Source organism: Anticarsia gemmatalis, chromosome 28 (genome assembly GCF_050436995.1).
Source record: "Anticarsia gemmatalis isolate Benzon Research Colony breed Stoneville strain chromosome 28, ilAntGemm2 primary, whole genome shotgun sequence".
Classification (NCBI taxonomy): Eukaryota; Metazoa; Arthropoda; class Insecta; order Lepidoptera; family Erebidae; genus Anticarsia; species Anticarsia gemmatalis.
The window spans coordinates 707,316-724,456 of NC_134772.1; the positions used below are offsets into that span (position 1 = coordinate 707,316).

Here is a 17,141-nt window from a genome sequence, read left to right on the forward strand (position 1 = left end):
TCAAATCCATACTAATATTATAAATGCGAAAGTAACTCTGTCTGTCTGTTACTCAATCACGTCTAAACTACTGAACCAATTTGCATAAAATTTGGCATGGAGATATTTCGATACCCGAGAAAGGACATAGGCTACTTTTTACCCCGGGAAAATGACGCATAATGGGAAAATTAAGGTGGCGGACGAAGTCGCGGGTAAAAGCTAGTACTTCATAAAATCACTACAATCATATTAATTAAAATTAATACGTCGGTATCACGTTTCAAGTAATTGTAAATGCGTTTGAACAATTAATAAAATGACTGTTCGCAATCAAAGTCATTCAGTGATAATTATTAAAATTGAAGTATACAGTTTCGTTTCATTAAAACATTTGCAAGTATAATTAACTTGTTGACATCTTCAAGATTCTGGAAATTGAACGCAGTATATTTTGCGTCTTCCAGAACAATCATCATTCTAATTCAGACAATTTATATCTTATTTATAAAATTTCCATGTCAAAATGTTAGCGTACTCCTCCGAAACGGCTTGACCGATTCTCATGAAATTTTGTGAGCAGTAGATCTGAGGGCGCCGTGCTTCGGAGGGCACGTTAAAAGTCGGTCCCGGTTGTTGTCTACTAAGATAACAGTCGTTAAGCCACGTCAAAGGCCTCTCAGGCGGCTTGAACAACTTTGACACTAGGTTGACCACTAACCATACGACAAACAAACAAACAAATAAGATCTGAGAATCGGCTAACATCTATTTTTCATACCCCTGTGATAAGGTGACAAGGGATGCTCCCACCCCTAACACTTTTTTTTATTTATATGGCAAAGCAACGTTTGCTAGGTTACCGAAGAATAATATAAAAGTGGTCCCGGACTAAGAAAAGGTTGGGAACCCCTGGTCTAAAGGAACAACTACGCCTATCTGTCAAAAACATGCTAGTTGTTATGTTACAGACATAGAATAAATACCAAGAAATTGGCAATAATAAACATAACATGTTTATCTGCTGCAATTAATTATCAAGATTATATTCTGATACAATAACAACAGGTACTACTTAGTCATGATACAAAACAGATAAATCTGTCTTTTGCGCATCCATGACAGTCGCTGGACTACGTCTATCCAATAAGGAAAGGCTATGGACAAATTTGCATAGAATCTGGCCTAATTTTTGTTTTTTCTTATTTAAAAAGACAACTCCCGCACTAAGAATTGCTCTTGTGTCGCGGGGACTTTTCCAAACATACAAACAACGGACACAAAGTACAACCAGATCCGAAACGATTATTTATGGATCGCACAAATAATTGTTCTGTGTGGGAATCGAATCCATGACCTACCGACGCATGGTGACCTAAACCACTGCGCCAAAGACTTTAAGGCCTAGATTTTGAACTCTGCCATTTGCGTGCTAGCCGAATGCTTATAGCCGAAACCTCTGGGCTATCCTTCAAAAAGGTCAGGTGCTACTCGTAGCCGGCGGTCCTGTATGACAACATGTATGTATGTGAATGAAGCAAGGGAAGTTTGTAGGGATTGTATCAAGTGAGGTTCTTTGGCATCTGTCAAAAAAAAGGCGTGATTTTATATATGTACTAGCTGACCCGGCAAACGTTGTTTTGCCATATGAATAAAAAAAAATGTCACTTAGGGGTATGAAAAATGGATGTTCGCCGATTTTCAGTTTGCTCACAAAATTTGATTAGAATCGGTCAAGCCGTTTCAGAGGAGTATGGCAACGAAAACTGTGACGCGAGAATTTTTTATATTAGATGTATATTAATTTTAATAGCAAGCCATATTTTTTATTACACTCACGATTCGGCTATCACTAAATACCTAAATAAATAAGTCTAGCCTTTAGCCTTGAATTGGCGCGTAGATACATCAAACATGATAATAGCCTTTAGGGGTCTGATAACACAAGTCTAAATGCACTGATAACTTATCTTACATCTTAATAATGATTGATATAGTATTAGGATTATAATAGTAGGCTGGACATTTTGAAATTTAATGCGATTGTGAAATTTATCAAGTATCATAAAACCGTTTTTATAGGCACCCATAATAATATGTATTTCCGTTCACTGGTAAACGCAAACGGCTCGGTCCTTCCCTAGATGGGTGTCCGCTTAGTAATATTTAAATGTCTCCATGCTTCGGAGTTAATTTATATCAACGGTAGGAGCTCGTGGCTTAGTTAACTACAGCCGCGCGGATCGATCTCTAAGGTTAAGCCACGCTTGCCGAGGTTGTTTTGCGGATGGGTGACCATCTTAAACATATCGAGTTTCTGTTTTTCGGAAGACACGTTAAGTCTTACCGAAGGATTTCGTGTTATAACCTAGGTAACTGTGTTGGGGAGGTCAGATACACAGTCGCTGCATGAAAATACTGGTATTCAGATGCATCCGGTGAGACTGGAAGCCGACTCCAACATAGTTGGAAGAAAGGCTACACTGATGATGAAGCAGAAGACCTGTGCCCAGCCGAGGAACAATAATTTATTAATCTATCGACAATAGCGTGACTTCTTAAACGATAAACAGTTGTTACGAAGTAAGTATATTTCATTGTTTCGTGACTTATTCGCGTGGAATGGATAATTTTATAGGTTTTCTTTATTTCTTGTGGTTCATGGTCAACTTGAAGCCAAAGCGACTTTATTAATACCTAGAACAGCCTAATAAAAGTTAGGTAGGTACATGAAGAAAAAGCTTTTAACATAGCCTAAAAAATAATCATCATATTTCGTCCAGCGTGGACTCGCGTTGTGGTATTTGAACAGGGCGTCTCCGTGCTTCGGAGGGCACGTAAAAAGTCGGTCCTGGTTGTTGTCAGTTAAGATAACAGTCGTTAAGCCACGTCAAAGGCCTTCAGGCGGCTTGAACAACTTTGACACTAGGTTGACCACTAATTATACGATAAGAAGAAGAAGATAGTAAACAGAGAGCAAGGAACGTCACTAACCAAAAAACATGTTTCGCTTCATTCACATCCATACATCTAGATTCATATGTATGTATGTTTGTACATTAGTATCAAATACAGCGTGGTCTATCAAGAAACACGAGCGAGCTAATAATAAACTTTCACACGAGAGCCGTGTAAACATCCGCTGAAAATACTAAACAATGTATTAGTAACCAGTCGGTAAGACTTCAAATCTGTGCCTCTAGTCTAAAAGGGTATAAGTCATTTTAGGTAGGATCACCAGTCGGTAAACGATCTGTGGGGAAAAGCAAACCGTGGCGCGGTCATTCCATAGATGGGTAACTGTATAGTGGAACCGAGTAGACCGTGTACTGCCGTACCGTCTCGGGTTCAATTCTCAGATCATACAACAAAAATACAATAAAGTTACGTATTTTGTTATTTATTTTATCAAATATGGGAATTTTTTCCTCAATTTTCCCAAAGTTGTAAATACCTAAACTATTAAGGATGTCTGATAAGTTATCTATGACAATGTAATGTCTATCAACAAGGTTGTTGTCAGATTGTAGGCTCACTGATAACACTGATAAGATAATTGCAACACGTTTATATGTGACAGAGATAAAAGATATATCCATCTCTTTCTAGCTTCAGAGATTACTGGGACCTTTACAAACGTGCGAACTACGTCATGTCATTTTATTTTACTCTAGCTCGTTCTTACACATTGTCACATTTCTATGATTCTTTTGACTAGGATGTCTTACCGTATAAGGGACATTTTACCCTTCGAATAGAAAAGTATAAAAGCACTTCGCCCGTCCCGGGAATCGAACTCCATATCACGTGATCAGAAGTCATATAAACTACCGACCGTAGCAAAGAGGAAGTCACTATATTTTGTTTCAAATCGCATAAAAATCTGTTCAACAGCATTTATTACGTCATAATTCTAATTTCTGTTTCTTAACTAGTTTTCTGCCAGCAAATTCGTCCGTGTGGGAAAATTTCCCGGTGTAAATCATATATCACTCTTTTTGATCCTTAAAAACTTCCCTTGCTTCATTCACATACATACATGTTGTCATACAGGACCGCCGGTTACGAGTAGCACCTGACCTTTTTTTTGTATTTATCAATTTACGCAGTTACTAACCCAGCCTTGTCAGTGGCCTGTACATTTCCATTTTCGTTGATAAAACAATACGAATATATGTCAGATTGTTATCTTACTACAAAAATACTACGTCGCAATAGTATCCACTTGATATTGTATTTCGTAATCGAATTATCTATAAGCCTGTGTTACGACAATTGTTATATTATAAATCATGTCTGTTTTTATACTAAACAAACATTAATTTTGAAAAATTACGACAAATTGAGAACTACCTCCACCTCCTCCTCTTTATTTCAAGTCGGGTAAATGTAAACAAACTTTAAATTTAAGCTATTATCCCACTTCTGGGCAAGTCTCCTCCCAGAATGAGGGAGGAGTAGGGTCTTAATGCTATCACAAACTACTCCAGAGAGACTTTGCATTCCTTTAAGAACTGAAATGCAATATTTTGTTATTAATCTCGTCTGATCTCCAAAATTACTGAACAAATTTTGATACAGCTTTCAATAACAAATAGCACTTTTTAAGGAACAAAGTTGCCCATTCAATCTCCAATATTTAAAATATTGATACAAGCAAAACCGAAAGGGACAGCTAGTTTAAATATCAAATTATAAAACTTATCTCCAAAAATGATTTATCCTATAACTTATCATCATAATAAACATAAATTAGTAGAATCCAGACCTACATGATACGCACATCCGTGTGTTATAAAAAACTATACCTATAACGATAAGAATAACAAACAACGATAACATTAGAGATTAGGAATGATATTAAAATTCATTTATGAGATAAAATCTTGGGTAACGACGTGACAGCTGTATTTTCCCAGGTGTAGTTATATTCATAATCAAAATATATCTAACCATTCATTCATTTCATACATACATAATATTTTACCTAAAATTTAGGCTGAGGTGTAAATTTTATTGTATGTAATTTTTACATACATACATAATAATATGCCTGTTTTAGTAGTCTGAAAGTGTAAGAGGTGTATGAAATACACTCTCGTTTTGCCATTAACAATGTTAGTCCCATGTAATAGGGGGCGAGTCTATTGCTATATACCAGGCACATTTCCAAACTTCTTCTATTGAGAAATATTCTAATATAAATAAGAAAAGACCAATAGCATTCTGCCTGACTAGGGAATTGAACCCGTAGCTCGACCTCTCATCTGAGAAGAATTATAGACAGAACGACCAGTTTCTGGTAACCTAGATAGAAAATAGATGAAACCTATTACCTAGGCCAAAATATATGCAAACAGTTGTTCACAAATCAACTGCTGTAGCAGCTGGATTTTTCAAAGTGGGTGTCATAATTTATTGTATGGTTAGCGGTCAACCTAGTGTCAAAGTAGTTGAAGTGTTTGTGGTGAACTGTAGTTATGTTAAACAACAAGCGTGACTTGTATCACGGAGACGCTCAGCTCAAACACTGCACCTACATCTATGTAATGTACCAGTTACGAGAACACCCTGATCATATACCAAATGGTGAGATACTATGATCACCTTAATTGGTGTATGCATCTATGTATCTAATATCTTCTTCATAACATAATAGTTATTTAATTGATGCAAGAAAATGGTTGGGAAAATCCCTAAGAAGGTAAAAACAAATGAGTTTTTGAGGAAAACCATAACATTGTATGATATCATCAAGTTAATAGCTAAGACTTCTAGAGCCAGTCTTATTATATTCTAGAAAGTTCTGAGAATAAAAATGAATTTAGAAATGAAGGACTGCCTCTGTGGAGCGATCAGTAGTGTGTACGAAGTTATTTAATAGATAAATTGAAATTCAACTTCGAGAAACATATAATGTATCATTAATTTGCACATAAGCTTGAAATTTATTCTAACAAGTGTCCCTAATAACTCAGACGGCCAATAATTTTTAATTTCGCATTAAATCATAACTAAAAACCATTCTACTGATCATAACTTTTAAACTCTCGCGTTGCATGTTTAATGTATAATAGAATACGGGAATTAACGCGAACACGCATTTTACCTTAAAATGCCTAACGTTTCGGCGCAGGTTGCACTCGCCGTGGTCCCAGGCTGACTGGAGTCAGCCTGGGACCAATATTCTATTATACATTCTACTGATACCTACAGCATACATTCAGTACAATAACAGAAATTTTCACTGAATTATCCGCGTAATTAGACATTTTAGCATAATTTTGACGTCACAAGTACGTAACAGTTTTGACGAAAAATAACCTACAAAAAACACGTAAAAATGAGTTTAAATCCGGACGGAAATATGCTGTACACGTTTTTAATCGTTTTTAAGACAAGGACAAGGTTAAAACTCAACAATCAAAAGGTTATTTCCAATAATAAACACCGTTTCATCATAGCGTAAAGTCATTGATTTTTCATGGGCGTATACTATCGATTTATTTATGAAAACTCACCTTATAACTGTTCTTGTTCATGTCTAAAACCTTCCTGTAGCTATTTCTAGCTTGTAACAGTAGATTTTTTATTGTAGACATGTAAAAAAGATTATTATGAAACACTATCACGATTTTTTTTCACGGACCGGCCGATTATCATATGACAGACTGACAGCTGGTGTTACCATGCTATACTTTATTGATTTCCCGACACGAAAGTCAGACGTTCAAAAATATTCTAACTTTTCAATGTGCGATGAAAAACAGCACTGTAAAAGGAATTTGCGCTTGTTTTTTTAAAGATAAGGATTAAAAATTGGAGCAAGGTGAATTAAATGTAAATACGAATTGTACTAAAAAAGATTACGCTTAATTAATGTGAAATGGGAATGACCCATTGTAGTTCATTATTAATAATTAAATAGTTTTTTACTACGATGTTGTTGTTTTTAAGTTATTGCAACACCTATTTATGATAATAATAATGAATGAGACGATGTGGGATGATTTATGTTATCATATTATTATTTGCAAAGCCCCTTATCTTAATATGCCTATACTACTTTAAATAATATAAGCTTTAAATAAATAACTACTGTATGATAAACCCTCTTCTAGGTAAAATAAATAATAATTTAAAGACTAAAATGTATATTTGTTTCGGAAATTTTTCAAATACGTCACAGACGATGTGCAAATAATTTAGGTAATGTGTCATCTCGAGGTATTCATTAGATCTAATTTAGGGAAATGTTACTAGTATGGCAATATTAATTTGTGATTTTACTTTTTTATTGAAAGTATTGATTTTGACACTGATAGTGATGAGTGAGCCAAATAGTTAGGACATGCATACTGCTTTACAAATTATTACAGGTATTTTATAAATAACATTTATAAAATTTACTCGAGTGCAAGTTTAAGGCCATTTCAAAGATTACGTCGAAAATGTCGTAAAACAACCGATAAAATTGCTATTATTGAAATTCGCTCTTATAATTAAATCGTCCGTAACGAAGCATGTTTTCATTTTTTTAAACGCGTTCAACGCACATATGTTTCTGTAAATGCCAAAGACTAGCAATTTTTTTTATAATTCATTCAACATGCGATTTTCAAGACGTAATTATAATTAGAAATGATATTCCTCTCAATTGTAAAATAACGTAACAGTTATCTTATAGACAATACGTCACCGGTGGTGCGATGTTCACGTAAAAAAAGATATTTTTTCGTAACGGGTGCATTGCTTCAAATTTAAAAGCTATACAAACCAAACGACACTTTACCTTGGCCATATTAACACGATATTCACTTTTTCAATTGTAATTAAACGTTTAATTCTTTTATTTAGTAACAAAAAAACACCGATACTTTATTCTTCAAAGTACGTCTTCACATCACAAGCTAAAAATATGTACTGGCGGGGGCAAGAAGAGCACCACGGAAATTCGATAAGGTGGCGCGATTGGTCTCCTCATGGGTGCGAGCGAGACAAAAAACCGTCGATGACACACGACAAAAGTCGATATGATCCGAATAGCGGCCCATGTTACGTGTAGCATTTTAACGTCACATGAAAGATCACAAAAATCGCTTTTTATTCATATATTGCGTTCATTGCATTCTGAAATCGTGTTATTGTATTTAAAAGGCTTTGTAAATAATAATTTAAGGTTAGTTTGCATTGTATTCAAGTTCAAATCTGTGTAAACGTTAAAATGTACGTTGATATTTCTTTGTTTGTTACTAAAACAGTAAAATACTCATTGTTATGGAAGTGTTGCGTTATTATCATAATATTTACGTTCTAAAATGCATTGTTATTGGCTTCTAGACGTTTTGTTGAATCGTCATCAAGTTTTAGATGAAAGAGCGCATGTAAATGGGTATTTTGTTTACTTTACCTCGTTTAAATTTATATTTAATGACTAATTAAGGGCGTAATTAACGCTTCATAGCGTTTGTAGACTTAACTTTCATATTTTAAAGACAATATCACGGTTCATAAACAATATGGGGGGCGAGTCTATTTTCATATGCCAGACACGTTTATAAACTACTATCACATACTATCAAGAATATCAGAAAGGTATTTTGCACGATCCCGGAGTCGAAGCCGCGATCTCATGATCATCAGCAGGAAATAGAATATTTTAACTTTACCCAACCCGGGAATTGAAGCCGAGACTTCGTAATCAGCAGTCACTATCGCCCGAAATAAGTACCGTCACGTCCGTCACTAAGAAACGATTGGACTATAAATAGGTTAAGTAACTTTGTTGCAGTTAAGAAAGGAATGGGTGACCATGTATAGAAAGTGTCATGGCGGTTCTAGGCCGTATGTTAACGTGCCATACGTTTCGCTATATGGGGAAAGATTTTGAGGCTACAGTAAATGTGTCCCGCTTAAGGAAACTATAACAATTGTTATATTTTTACAATCTAGTCATCATATTTATTGTTTTACTCAAAATGCTACCAAATTTCGCTTTGATCCAATAAAATTGTTCACATTTCTTTAGGTCTCTCATTAAGTTGGCCAGCCTGTTATAGCACTGAAAATTCTCATTGCAATAAAACCTTAGAGTGCCTATGTAATAGGAAGGAAAATCTATTATATAAAATTCTCGCGTCATTATTTTCGTTGCCATACTCCTCCGAAACGGCTTGACCGATTCTCATGAAATTTTGTGGGCATATTGAGTAGGTCTGAGAATCGGTCAACATCTATTTTTCATGCCCCTAAGTGACACATTTTTTTTTTTAATTTATATGGCAAAACAACGTTTGCCGGGTCAGCTAGTATTATTATAAAAGCATGCAAACGTTTAGGTAAATTTACTCTGGCCATTACAAACTACAGACTACGTCATAATCAAAAGAATCATAGGAATGCGACAATTTGTAAGTGCGAGTAGTAATTTATCATCATCAGTCTAGCCTTTCTTCCACCTATGTTGGAGTCGGCTTCCAGTCTCACCGGATACAGCTGAAGACCAGTATTTTACATGCAGCGACTGTCTATCTGACCTCCACAACACAGTTACCTGGGTTATAACACGAAGTTTACTCACTGGTCGCTTCCCGACCGGCGAGCGATACCTACTGACTATGAGCGCCTGAAGTACCTAAGTAAATAAATAAAAACTATTTCCTTATTCTATTGTTTACTATTGTCCTTATAAATGCTTTGATTGAAAGTAACAAAGAAAGGTATAAAGCATGACTAACTTGTGACGAGGCGTTATATGGTGCAATAATCCATACTAATATTATAAAGCTGAGGAGTTTGTTTATTTGCACGCGCTAATCTCAGGAACTACTGGTCCGATTTAAAAAATCTTTCAGTGTTAGATAGCCCATTTATCGAGGAAGGTTAGGCTATATATATCATCACGCTACGACCAAGAGGAGCAGAGTACCAGTAAAAAATGTTACAAAAACGGGGAAAATTATGACCTATTCTCTTTTATGTGACGCAAGCGAAGTTGCGCGGGTCAGCTAGTGACTTATAACATTACAGTTCAATTTATACACAGAATTTTCTTCTTATCGTATGTTTAGTGGTCAACCTAGCGTCAAAGCTGTTCAAGCCTCCCGAAGGCCTTTGACGTGGCTTAACGACTGTTATCTTAATTGACAACAACCTGGACCGACTTTTTACGTGCCCTCCGAAGCACGGAGACGCCCAGTTCAAATACCACTGTGCGGTCACCCATCTATAGAATGACCGCGCCAACGGTCGCTTAACCCACAGATCGTTTACCGACCGGTTAGCGCAACTGGCTATGGACCCCGAATAATAAAATGACAACATGCATGGATGTGAATAAAGCAAGAGAAGTTTATAAGGATCGTACCAAGTGACGTTAATTGGTCTCTGCCTACCCCTACGGGAACAAGGCGTGATTTTACGCATGTGTGAAATAAAATGGAATGAACCTAAGAGGTTTTTTTATTCTGTTCATTCATCGTATGGTTAGTGGTCAACCTAGTGTCAAAATTGTTCTTGCCACCTGGCCGAATTGACGCCCAACCGGGACCCGACTTTATACGTGCCCACCGAAACTCGTCAACACTTTGGACTCAAAGCCTAACCTCTCTTGTTCGTGAGAAGACCCTTGCCTAGCAGGGGACAGTCATACATAAATTATATCGTTTGTGCGATCCACAAATAATTGTTTCGGGTCTGGTCGTACTTTGTGTCCGTTGTTTGTATGTTTGTAAAAGTCTCCGCGACATAAGAGCAATCCTCAGTGCGGGAGCTGTCTTTTTTTAAATAAAAAAAATACATAGGATATTTACTGTGAAAACGGTCCATCTAGTTTACCAAGGAGAACTACCTACATGATTACAAACTTTTTAGTCTAGCGCATATCAATAAAGATTATTTGATTTGTAACTATAGGGTGTCCGGTGGCAGAATTTGGATTTCAAAATCAGATAATAAGAAAACTACAAAATATTTATTTTTATTTCAATGACAATAATAAAGCAGGGAAGTGCGGGTTTTATTTCTTAAAAATTATGTCGTCCAAATGTTGACCGTTACGTCGGACACACTCTTGGAATCGTGCTTCTGTATTCCGCGCCACTCGCTGGAGAAGAAACGTCGGGATGCCATTCACCTCGCGAACGATATTTTCTTTTAATGCTGAGATGGTCGGCGGGGCTGACCTTTACTTTTGAGGTACCCCCACAGAAAAAAGTCCATCGGAGTAAGATCTGGCGACCTGGTGGGGGGTGGGGTGGGGGTACCTCAAAAGTAAAGTTTATGAAACAGCCCCGACCATCTCAGCATTAAAAGAAAATATCGTTCGCGAGGTGAATGGCATCCCGACGTCTCTTCTCCAGCGAGTGGCGCGGAATACAGAAGCACGATTCCAAGAGTGTGTCCGACGTAACGGTCAACATTTGGACGACATAATTTTTAAGAAATAAAACCCGCACTTCCCTGCTTTATTATTGTCATTGAAATAAAAATAAATATTTTGTAGTTTTCTTATTATCTGATTTTGAAATCCAAATTCTGCCACCGGACACCCTATATGAGTCATACGTTTTTCAGTAAAATGGTGCGATCATTTTCCTGAGAGATAAGGATTTGTTTATATTACTTTTCTGTTTCCGATTTGCAAAAGTTTCATGATAAAATATTGCCAGTAATCGTGATTCATGCTATCTATTTGATGCATATCTTCATTCATTCATAATATAGACTTTTCGATAAATGTACAAAATGCTATTTAATTTTATACTTTTAAATAATAGCAGCTAGAAAAAACATTTTTAGGTAATAAAATATCCAAAAACTTTTCTATTTCGGAGCAATTAAAAAGAAAGTATAATATATTTTTATTCCTTTTCGATCATACTTAATTTCGTTTTTTATATTAAGTAAGTAGGTATATCTATTTTATAACTAACTTTACTTTACAACCAATAAATAGCTAAAAGTTTTCTTCTTCTAACAGATTTTAAAAATGTTCTAAATTAGTTTGCTTTTATTTGCAAAGTAAAAAATCTTACTACGTTTATATTCAGATTAGCACAAAACAGAAAAATATACTTACATGAGTACTACACATTTTTCCAAAGAATTAAAAAAAACCACCAAAAAATTTCTACACGAAATACGAAAAAAGCAATTGGCGCCAAAAACACTAACTGTCACTTTATACCATTGTACTACCAACACAAAGGAACAAAAATGTTCACAGATTAAAAAATGGCGGCCACAGCTAACAGCTGACGCGAGTATCGATGCTGAGGTTTGCTTCAATACTGAAAGGTTTTTCATGTTGCTTTTACAAAGTTAACACGCTTGATTGAATAAGGAAGTAAATAGGTTTTAAAATAATTGAGTTTATTAGGAGCTGGAGTTTAAATGATTCGGATAGATGGATAGACAGTTTGTAGCACTTTGAGCTCTTCTCATAAGGTTCTACACTTTTCCAGGTAGTAAATAATTAATTATTATACATATATCATTGGACATCTCACACACGGTAATCTGATTCCAAACTAAGCAGTCATTGTATTTCTTTATATCTTGTATAGATAAATTAACAACCAGGCTCAGAACAAATTAATACTCGTGCTCATCACACAAATATTTGTCCTTTGTGGGATTAGAACCGCCACACACGGCACTATGGTTATTGCGGCTAATCGACAACGTTAACCACTGCACCAAACGTGCAGATAGTTTTAGTAATTAAAGGCTGCAGTGACGCGGGTAGTTTAGGATGGCATGCCCAAATGTGTCTATCCTATGATAGGATAGATCCTTATGTAGAGATATCCATCATTGTCATGATGACAGCAAGAATCCTGCCACAATTTGACAGGAGAATATTTTAATCATCGCCGAGTGTTGTACAATAAATAGATAGTAGCCGGCCAACAATTTATATTCATAGACATTATTTATAAGTCACGTTTATCACACGTGGGCAATTAAAAATACTTTATTTACTATGTTCGATGTCACATACAGTGTTTTAGCACGTTTTGTGGAAGAGATAAGTGAATATAGAGAAGTGGTAGAAATTAAGTAGATATTATAAAGCTGAAGAGTTTGTTTGTTTGTTTGTTTGTTTGAACGCGCTAATCTCAGGAACTACTGGTCCGATTTTAAAAATTCTTTCAGTGTTAGATAGCCCAGTTATCGAGGAAGGTTATAGGCTATATAACATTACGCTACAGTCATTAGGAGCGGAGTAGCAACGAAAAATGTTACAAAAACGGGGAAAATTTTGACTTATTTTCTTAAATGACGCAAGCGAAGTTGCGCGGGTCAGCTAGTTAAGTAGAAAATTGGTCAAATTTTTTTTTACTCCCGCACCAAGAATTACTCTTGTGTCGCGGGGACTTTTACAAATATACAAAAAACGGACACAAAGTACAACCAGACCCGAAACAAATATGTGGATCGCACAAATAATTGTTCCGTGTGGGAATCGAACCCACGACCTCTCGGTGCCAACGGCGTGGCAACCTTAACCACTGCGCCACGGAGGTAGCAAATCAACAAATAGTTTAACTTGACTAGACTCTTACGTTTTCTAAAGAGCTCTATGCATATTAGGTACTAGCTGACCCGCGAGACTTCGCTTGCGTCACCTAAGAGAATGGGTCAAAATTTTCCCCGTTTTTGTAACACTTTTCATTGCTACTCCGCTCCTAATGACCGTAGCGTGATGTTATATAGCCTAAAGCGTTCCTCGATAAATGGCCTATCTAACACTAAAAGAATTTTTCAAATTAGAAAAGTAGTTCCTGAGATTAGCACGTTCAAACGAACAAACAAACAAACAAACAATCAAACAAACAAACTCTTCAGCTTTATAATATTAGTATAGATTATTTTTTCGTATCGTTTTTTGAACAAACTTTATTAACCCACTTATTTGAAATAACAAAAAACTTGTTCATAACTTGTTTGAAATAGTATTTCAAAAAACGGCGTAGGTCGCTACAGAAATAGATTTCTAAATATATGTAAGTTATTTTGTCCTTGGTACAATGTTGTATTCTCAAAATAAACCTAATATTGTTTGCAACGGTAATTTATTATGTACTAGCTGACCCGCGCAACTTCGCTTGCGTCACCTAAGAGAATGGGTCAAAATTTTCCCCGTTTTTGTAACATTTTTCGTTGCTACTTCGCTCCTAATGACCGTAGCGTGATGTTATATAGCCTATAGCCTTCCTCGATAAATAGGCTATCTAACATTGAAAGAATTTTTCAAATCGGACCAGTAGTTCCTGAGATTAGCGCGTTCAAACAAACAAACAAACAAACAAACAAACAAACTCTTCAGCTTTATAATATTAGTATAGATTATTTTTAGGTTTCAAAACTTTTGTATTTAATCACACCAATGACTTTTTCAAGTTATGTGTGTATTAGAAATAATAATGACTTGTTATTACGGTGAAGGAAAACATCATGATGCAACCTTGCATGCCTGAGAGTTCTTTAGAACAGTTCTTGAAGGTATGCAAAGTCCCCCAAGCCGCGCTTGGTCAGCGTGGTGGACTCAAGGTCTAACCCCTCCCTCACTACGGGAGGAGACCCTTGCCCAGTAGTTGGACAGTAATGTGTTAATAATTTATGCTGTCTGAGTTTTAAACCCTCGACCACTTGGATGTGATACGAATTCCTATACAACTTAATAGCATTATATTGAATATCTAGCTTAGCCTTTCTTTAACTATGTTGGAGTCGGCTTCCAGTTTTTCGGATGCAGCTGAATACCAGTGTTTTACATGGAGCGACTGTCTATCTGACTTCCACAACACAGTTACCTGGGTTATAACACGATACCCCTCCGCAGGACTGGTTGTCAGACTTACAAGCTTCTGACTACTATTAACGACTGTCAAAGATTTTTGAATATAACAGCCGGGACCCAAAATTTAACGTGCCTTCTGAAATATGGAGAAACTCGGTACGTATAATATGGTCACTCATCTGCAAAGCAACCTCGGCAAGCGTAGCTTAACCTTAGAGATCGATCCGTGTGGCTGTTGTTACTTAGCCAAAAGCTTTTTATCAATTCTACAAAAAAATACAATTTTCTTTAACCTTCCTTATTTATAGGTTTTTGTTGAAAGACCTCCTAAAAAGTTGCCACACTAAAAAAGTCAGATTACGTTTATTATGTACAAAAGATTAGCTAACTTGTTGACAATAGAATTTATATAAAAAGTAAATGGACTTTAGAAAATTACTATAGAAATAAAAACTATATGGATTGACTTAATTTAATTACGATTAGATAATACACGGCTGCAGTCAAATCGAGTAGCAACGATAGCAGAGTGGTTCAAGTTGGTACCTCCAACGCAAGTGGTTGCAGGTTCGGACACAAGACATACGAGCTAATGACTTTTCGGAGTTATGTGTATTAGATATTTAATAAGATTAGCGTAGAAAACGTTTATTTCTGCTAGCTATCACTATTCAATCTTACAAGAAAAAACAGTAAATAAAAGACAAAAAAAGCCTAATCAAGGCCAAAGAAATACCACAATTTCGTAACAATAGTACTTTTTTATTTCACGTCTGATAGTTTTCAATAAAAACATATCTCCAAATAACATTTGAGCAAGAAATTGATAGTTTTTCTTACTATTATGTAGAAAATTAGATACTTATTAGGGACACTGCAGATACACGACTATTACTACCCGAATCGCGCGATTTAGCGATTGCAACGACGCTTAATAAACATCACTTGCTATAACGGTAAAGGAAAATTATGATGAAACCTTACATGACTAAAAGTTCTTTAACCATTTGAAGGCATGCAAATTCCCCAACCTGTACTTGTCCAGCGTATTGGAAAAAAGGCTTAACAGGGGTTTATGGGTTAAGCCTTGAGTCCAGCACTGGCTGTCCTACCGAACCAGGGAGGAGACCTTTGCCGAAAAAGAGAAAAAATATGGAAATGATATGGTATCCGAATCAAGCGTTTAATGCTATTGCAACGTTGGTGCATCGCGTTTTAGCGATTACCTGCATCAGACCAGCTTCACTATCGCGCGTTTTATAAACTAAAGAAAGAATCGCGCGATTTCGCGACTACACAGCATTTCGGCAACTACCTACTTTAGAATGTGTGCGGAATTAAGTGAACAGTAGTTTATAAAAAGCGATCACCACATTTGGCGACACTTAGCGAGTGAAATGGAATATTTGAACGCATTATCTAGTTTCTAAATTGCAGATATTTGATGTTAAAAGTAGCGAGTCTGCAGTTGTCCTATGACTATTCTCTGTATATTGACAATGACAATGTCACGCAAGGACGGAGACCAAGGGCATTTGTGTTTACGGACATATTTATACTGACTAGCTGACCCGTGCAATTTCGCTTGCGTCACCGAAGAGAGAATTTGTCGTAATTTTCCCCGTTTTTGTAACATTTTTCATTGCTACTCCGCTCCTAATGACCGTAGCGTGATCTTATATAGCCTATAGCCTTCCTCGATAAATAGACTATCTAACACTGAAAGAATATTTCAAATCGGACCCGTAGTTTCCGAGATTAGCGCGTTCAAACAAACAAACAAACTCTTCAGCTTTATAATATTATCAGTATAGATTAGTATAGATATATTCCACTGCTGAACATTAGGCCTCGGGTTCGACTCCCGGTGCGAGTGAAGTACTATTGGTATTTTCAGTTATTTTCTAATTCATCCTACTAATATTATAAATGCCAAAGTTTGTGAATATGTGTGGATGTTTGTTACTCTTTCACGCAAATATTACTGAATAGATTACAATGAAATTTGGTATATAGGTAGCTGAAGACCCAGAATAACACATAGGCTTTTTATTGCGGAGTTCTCGAGGGATCGGGATTTACACGGGAAGGGTTTCCACGCGGACGAAGTCGCGGGCGGCCTCTAGAATTAGAATATTTCTCAACAGTAGCCTGAAGTTAAGTAACGTGGCCGGTTAATAGGGGGCATGTAATAGGGGGCAATAGGTTTACCCTATATTACACGAGACTAACATTGTTAATGACGAAACGTGGCTGTACTTTGCCTGCACCTTTGTAGTTGAATCAAGTGATCATAACTATTAAAATATGTTGGAGTCGGCTCCCAGTCTCACCGGATGCAGCTGAATACTAATAT

At 36.2% G+C, this 17,141-nt stretch overlaps 1 protein-coding gene across 3 annotated transcripts in view; it reads right to left on the reverse strand.

The window, feature by feature from the left end:
* Positions 1-12,212, reverse strand: part of LOC142984940 (choline/ethanolamine kinase) — a 34,740-nt gene extending 22,528 nt beyond the window's left edge. Inside the window, exon 1 of one of the 3 annotated variants that reach the window (XM_076132825.1) lies at positions 12,059-12,212. In XM_076132825.1, the coding sequence (XP_075988940.1) occupies positions 12,059-12,073 (15 nt within the window). In that variant the 5' untranslated portion in view covers positions 12,074-12,212. Of the gene's footprint in view, positions 1-6,500; positions 6,648-7,771; positions 7,905-12,058 lie in introns of those variants that run through there. The other 2 variants (XM_076132826.1, XM_076132824.1) reach the window with 2 other exon arrangements.
* Positions 12,213-17,141: the final 4,929 nt, after the last annotated feature.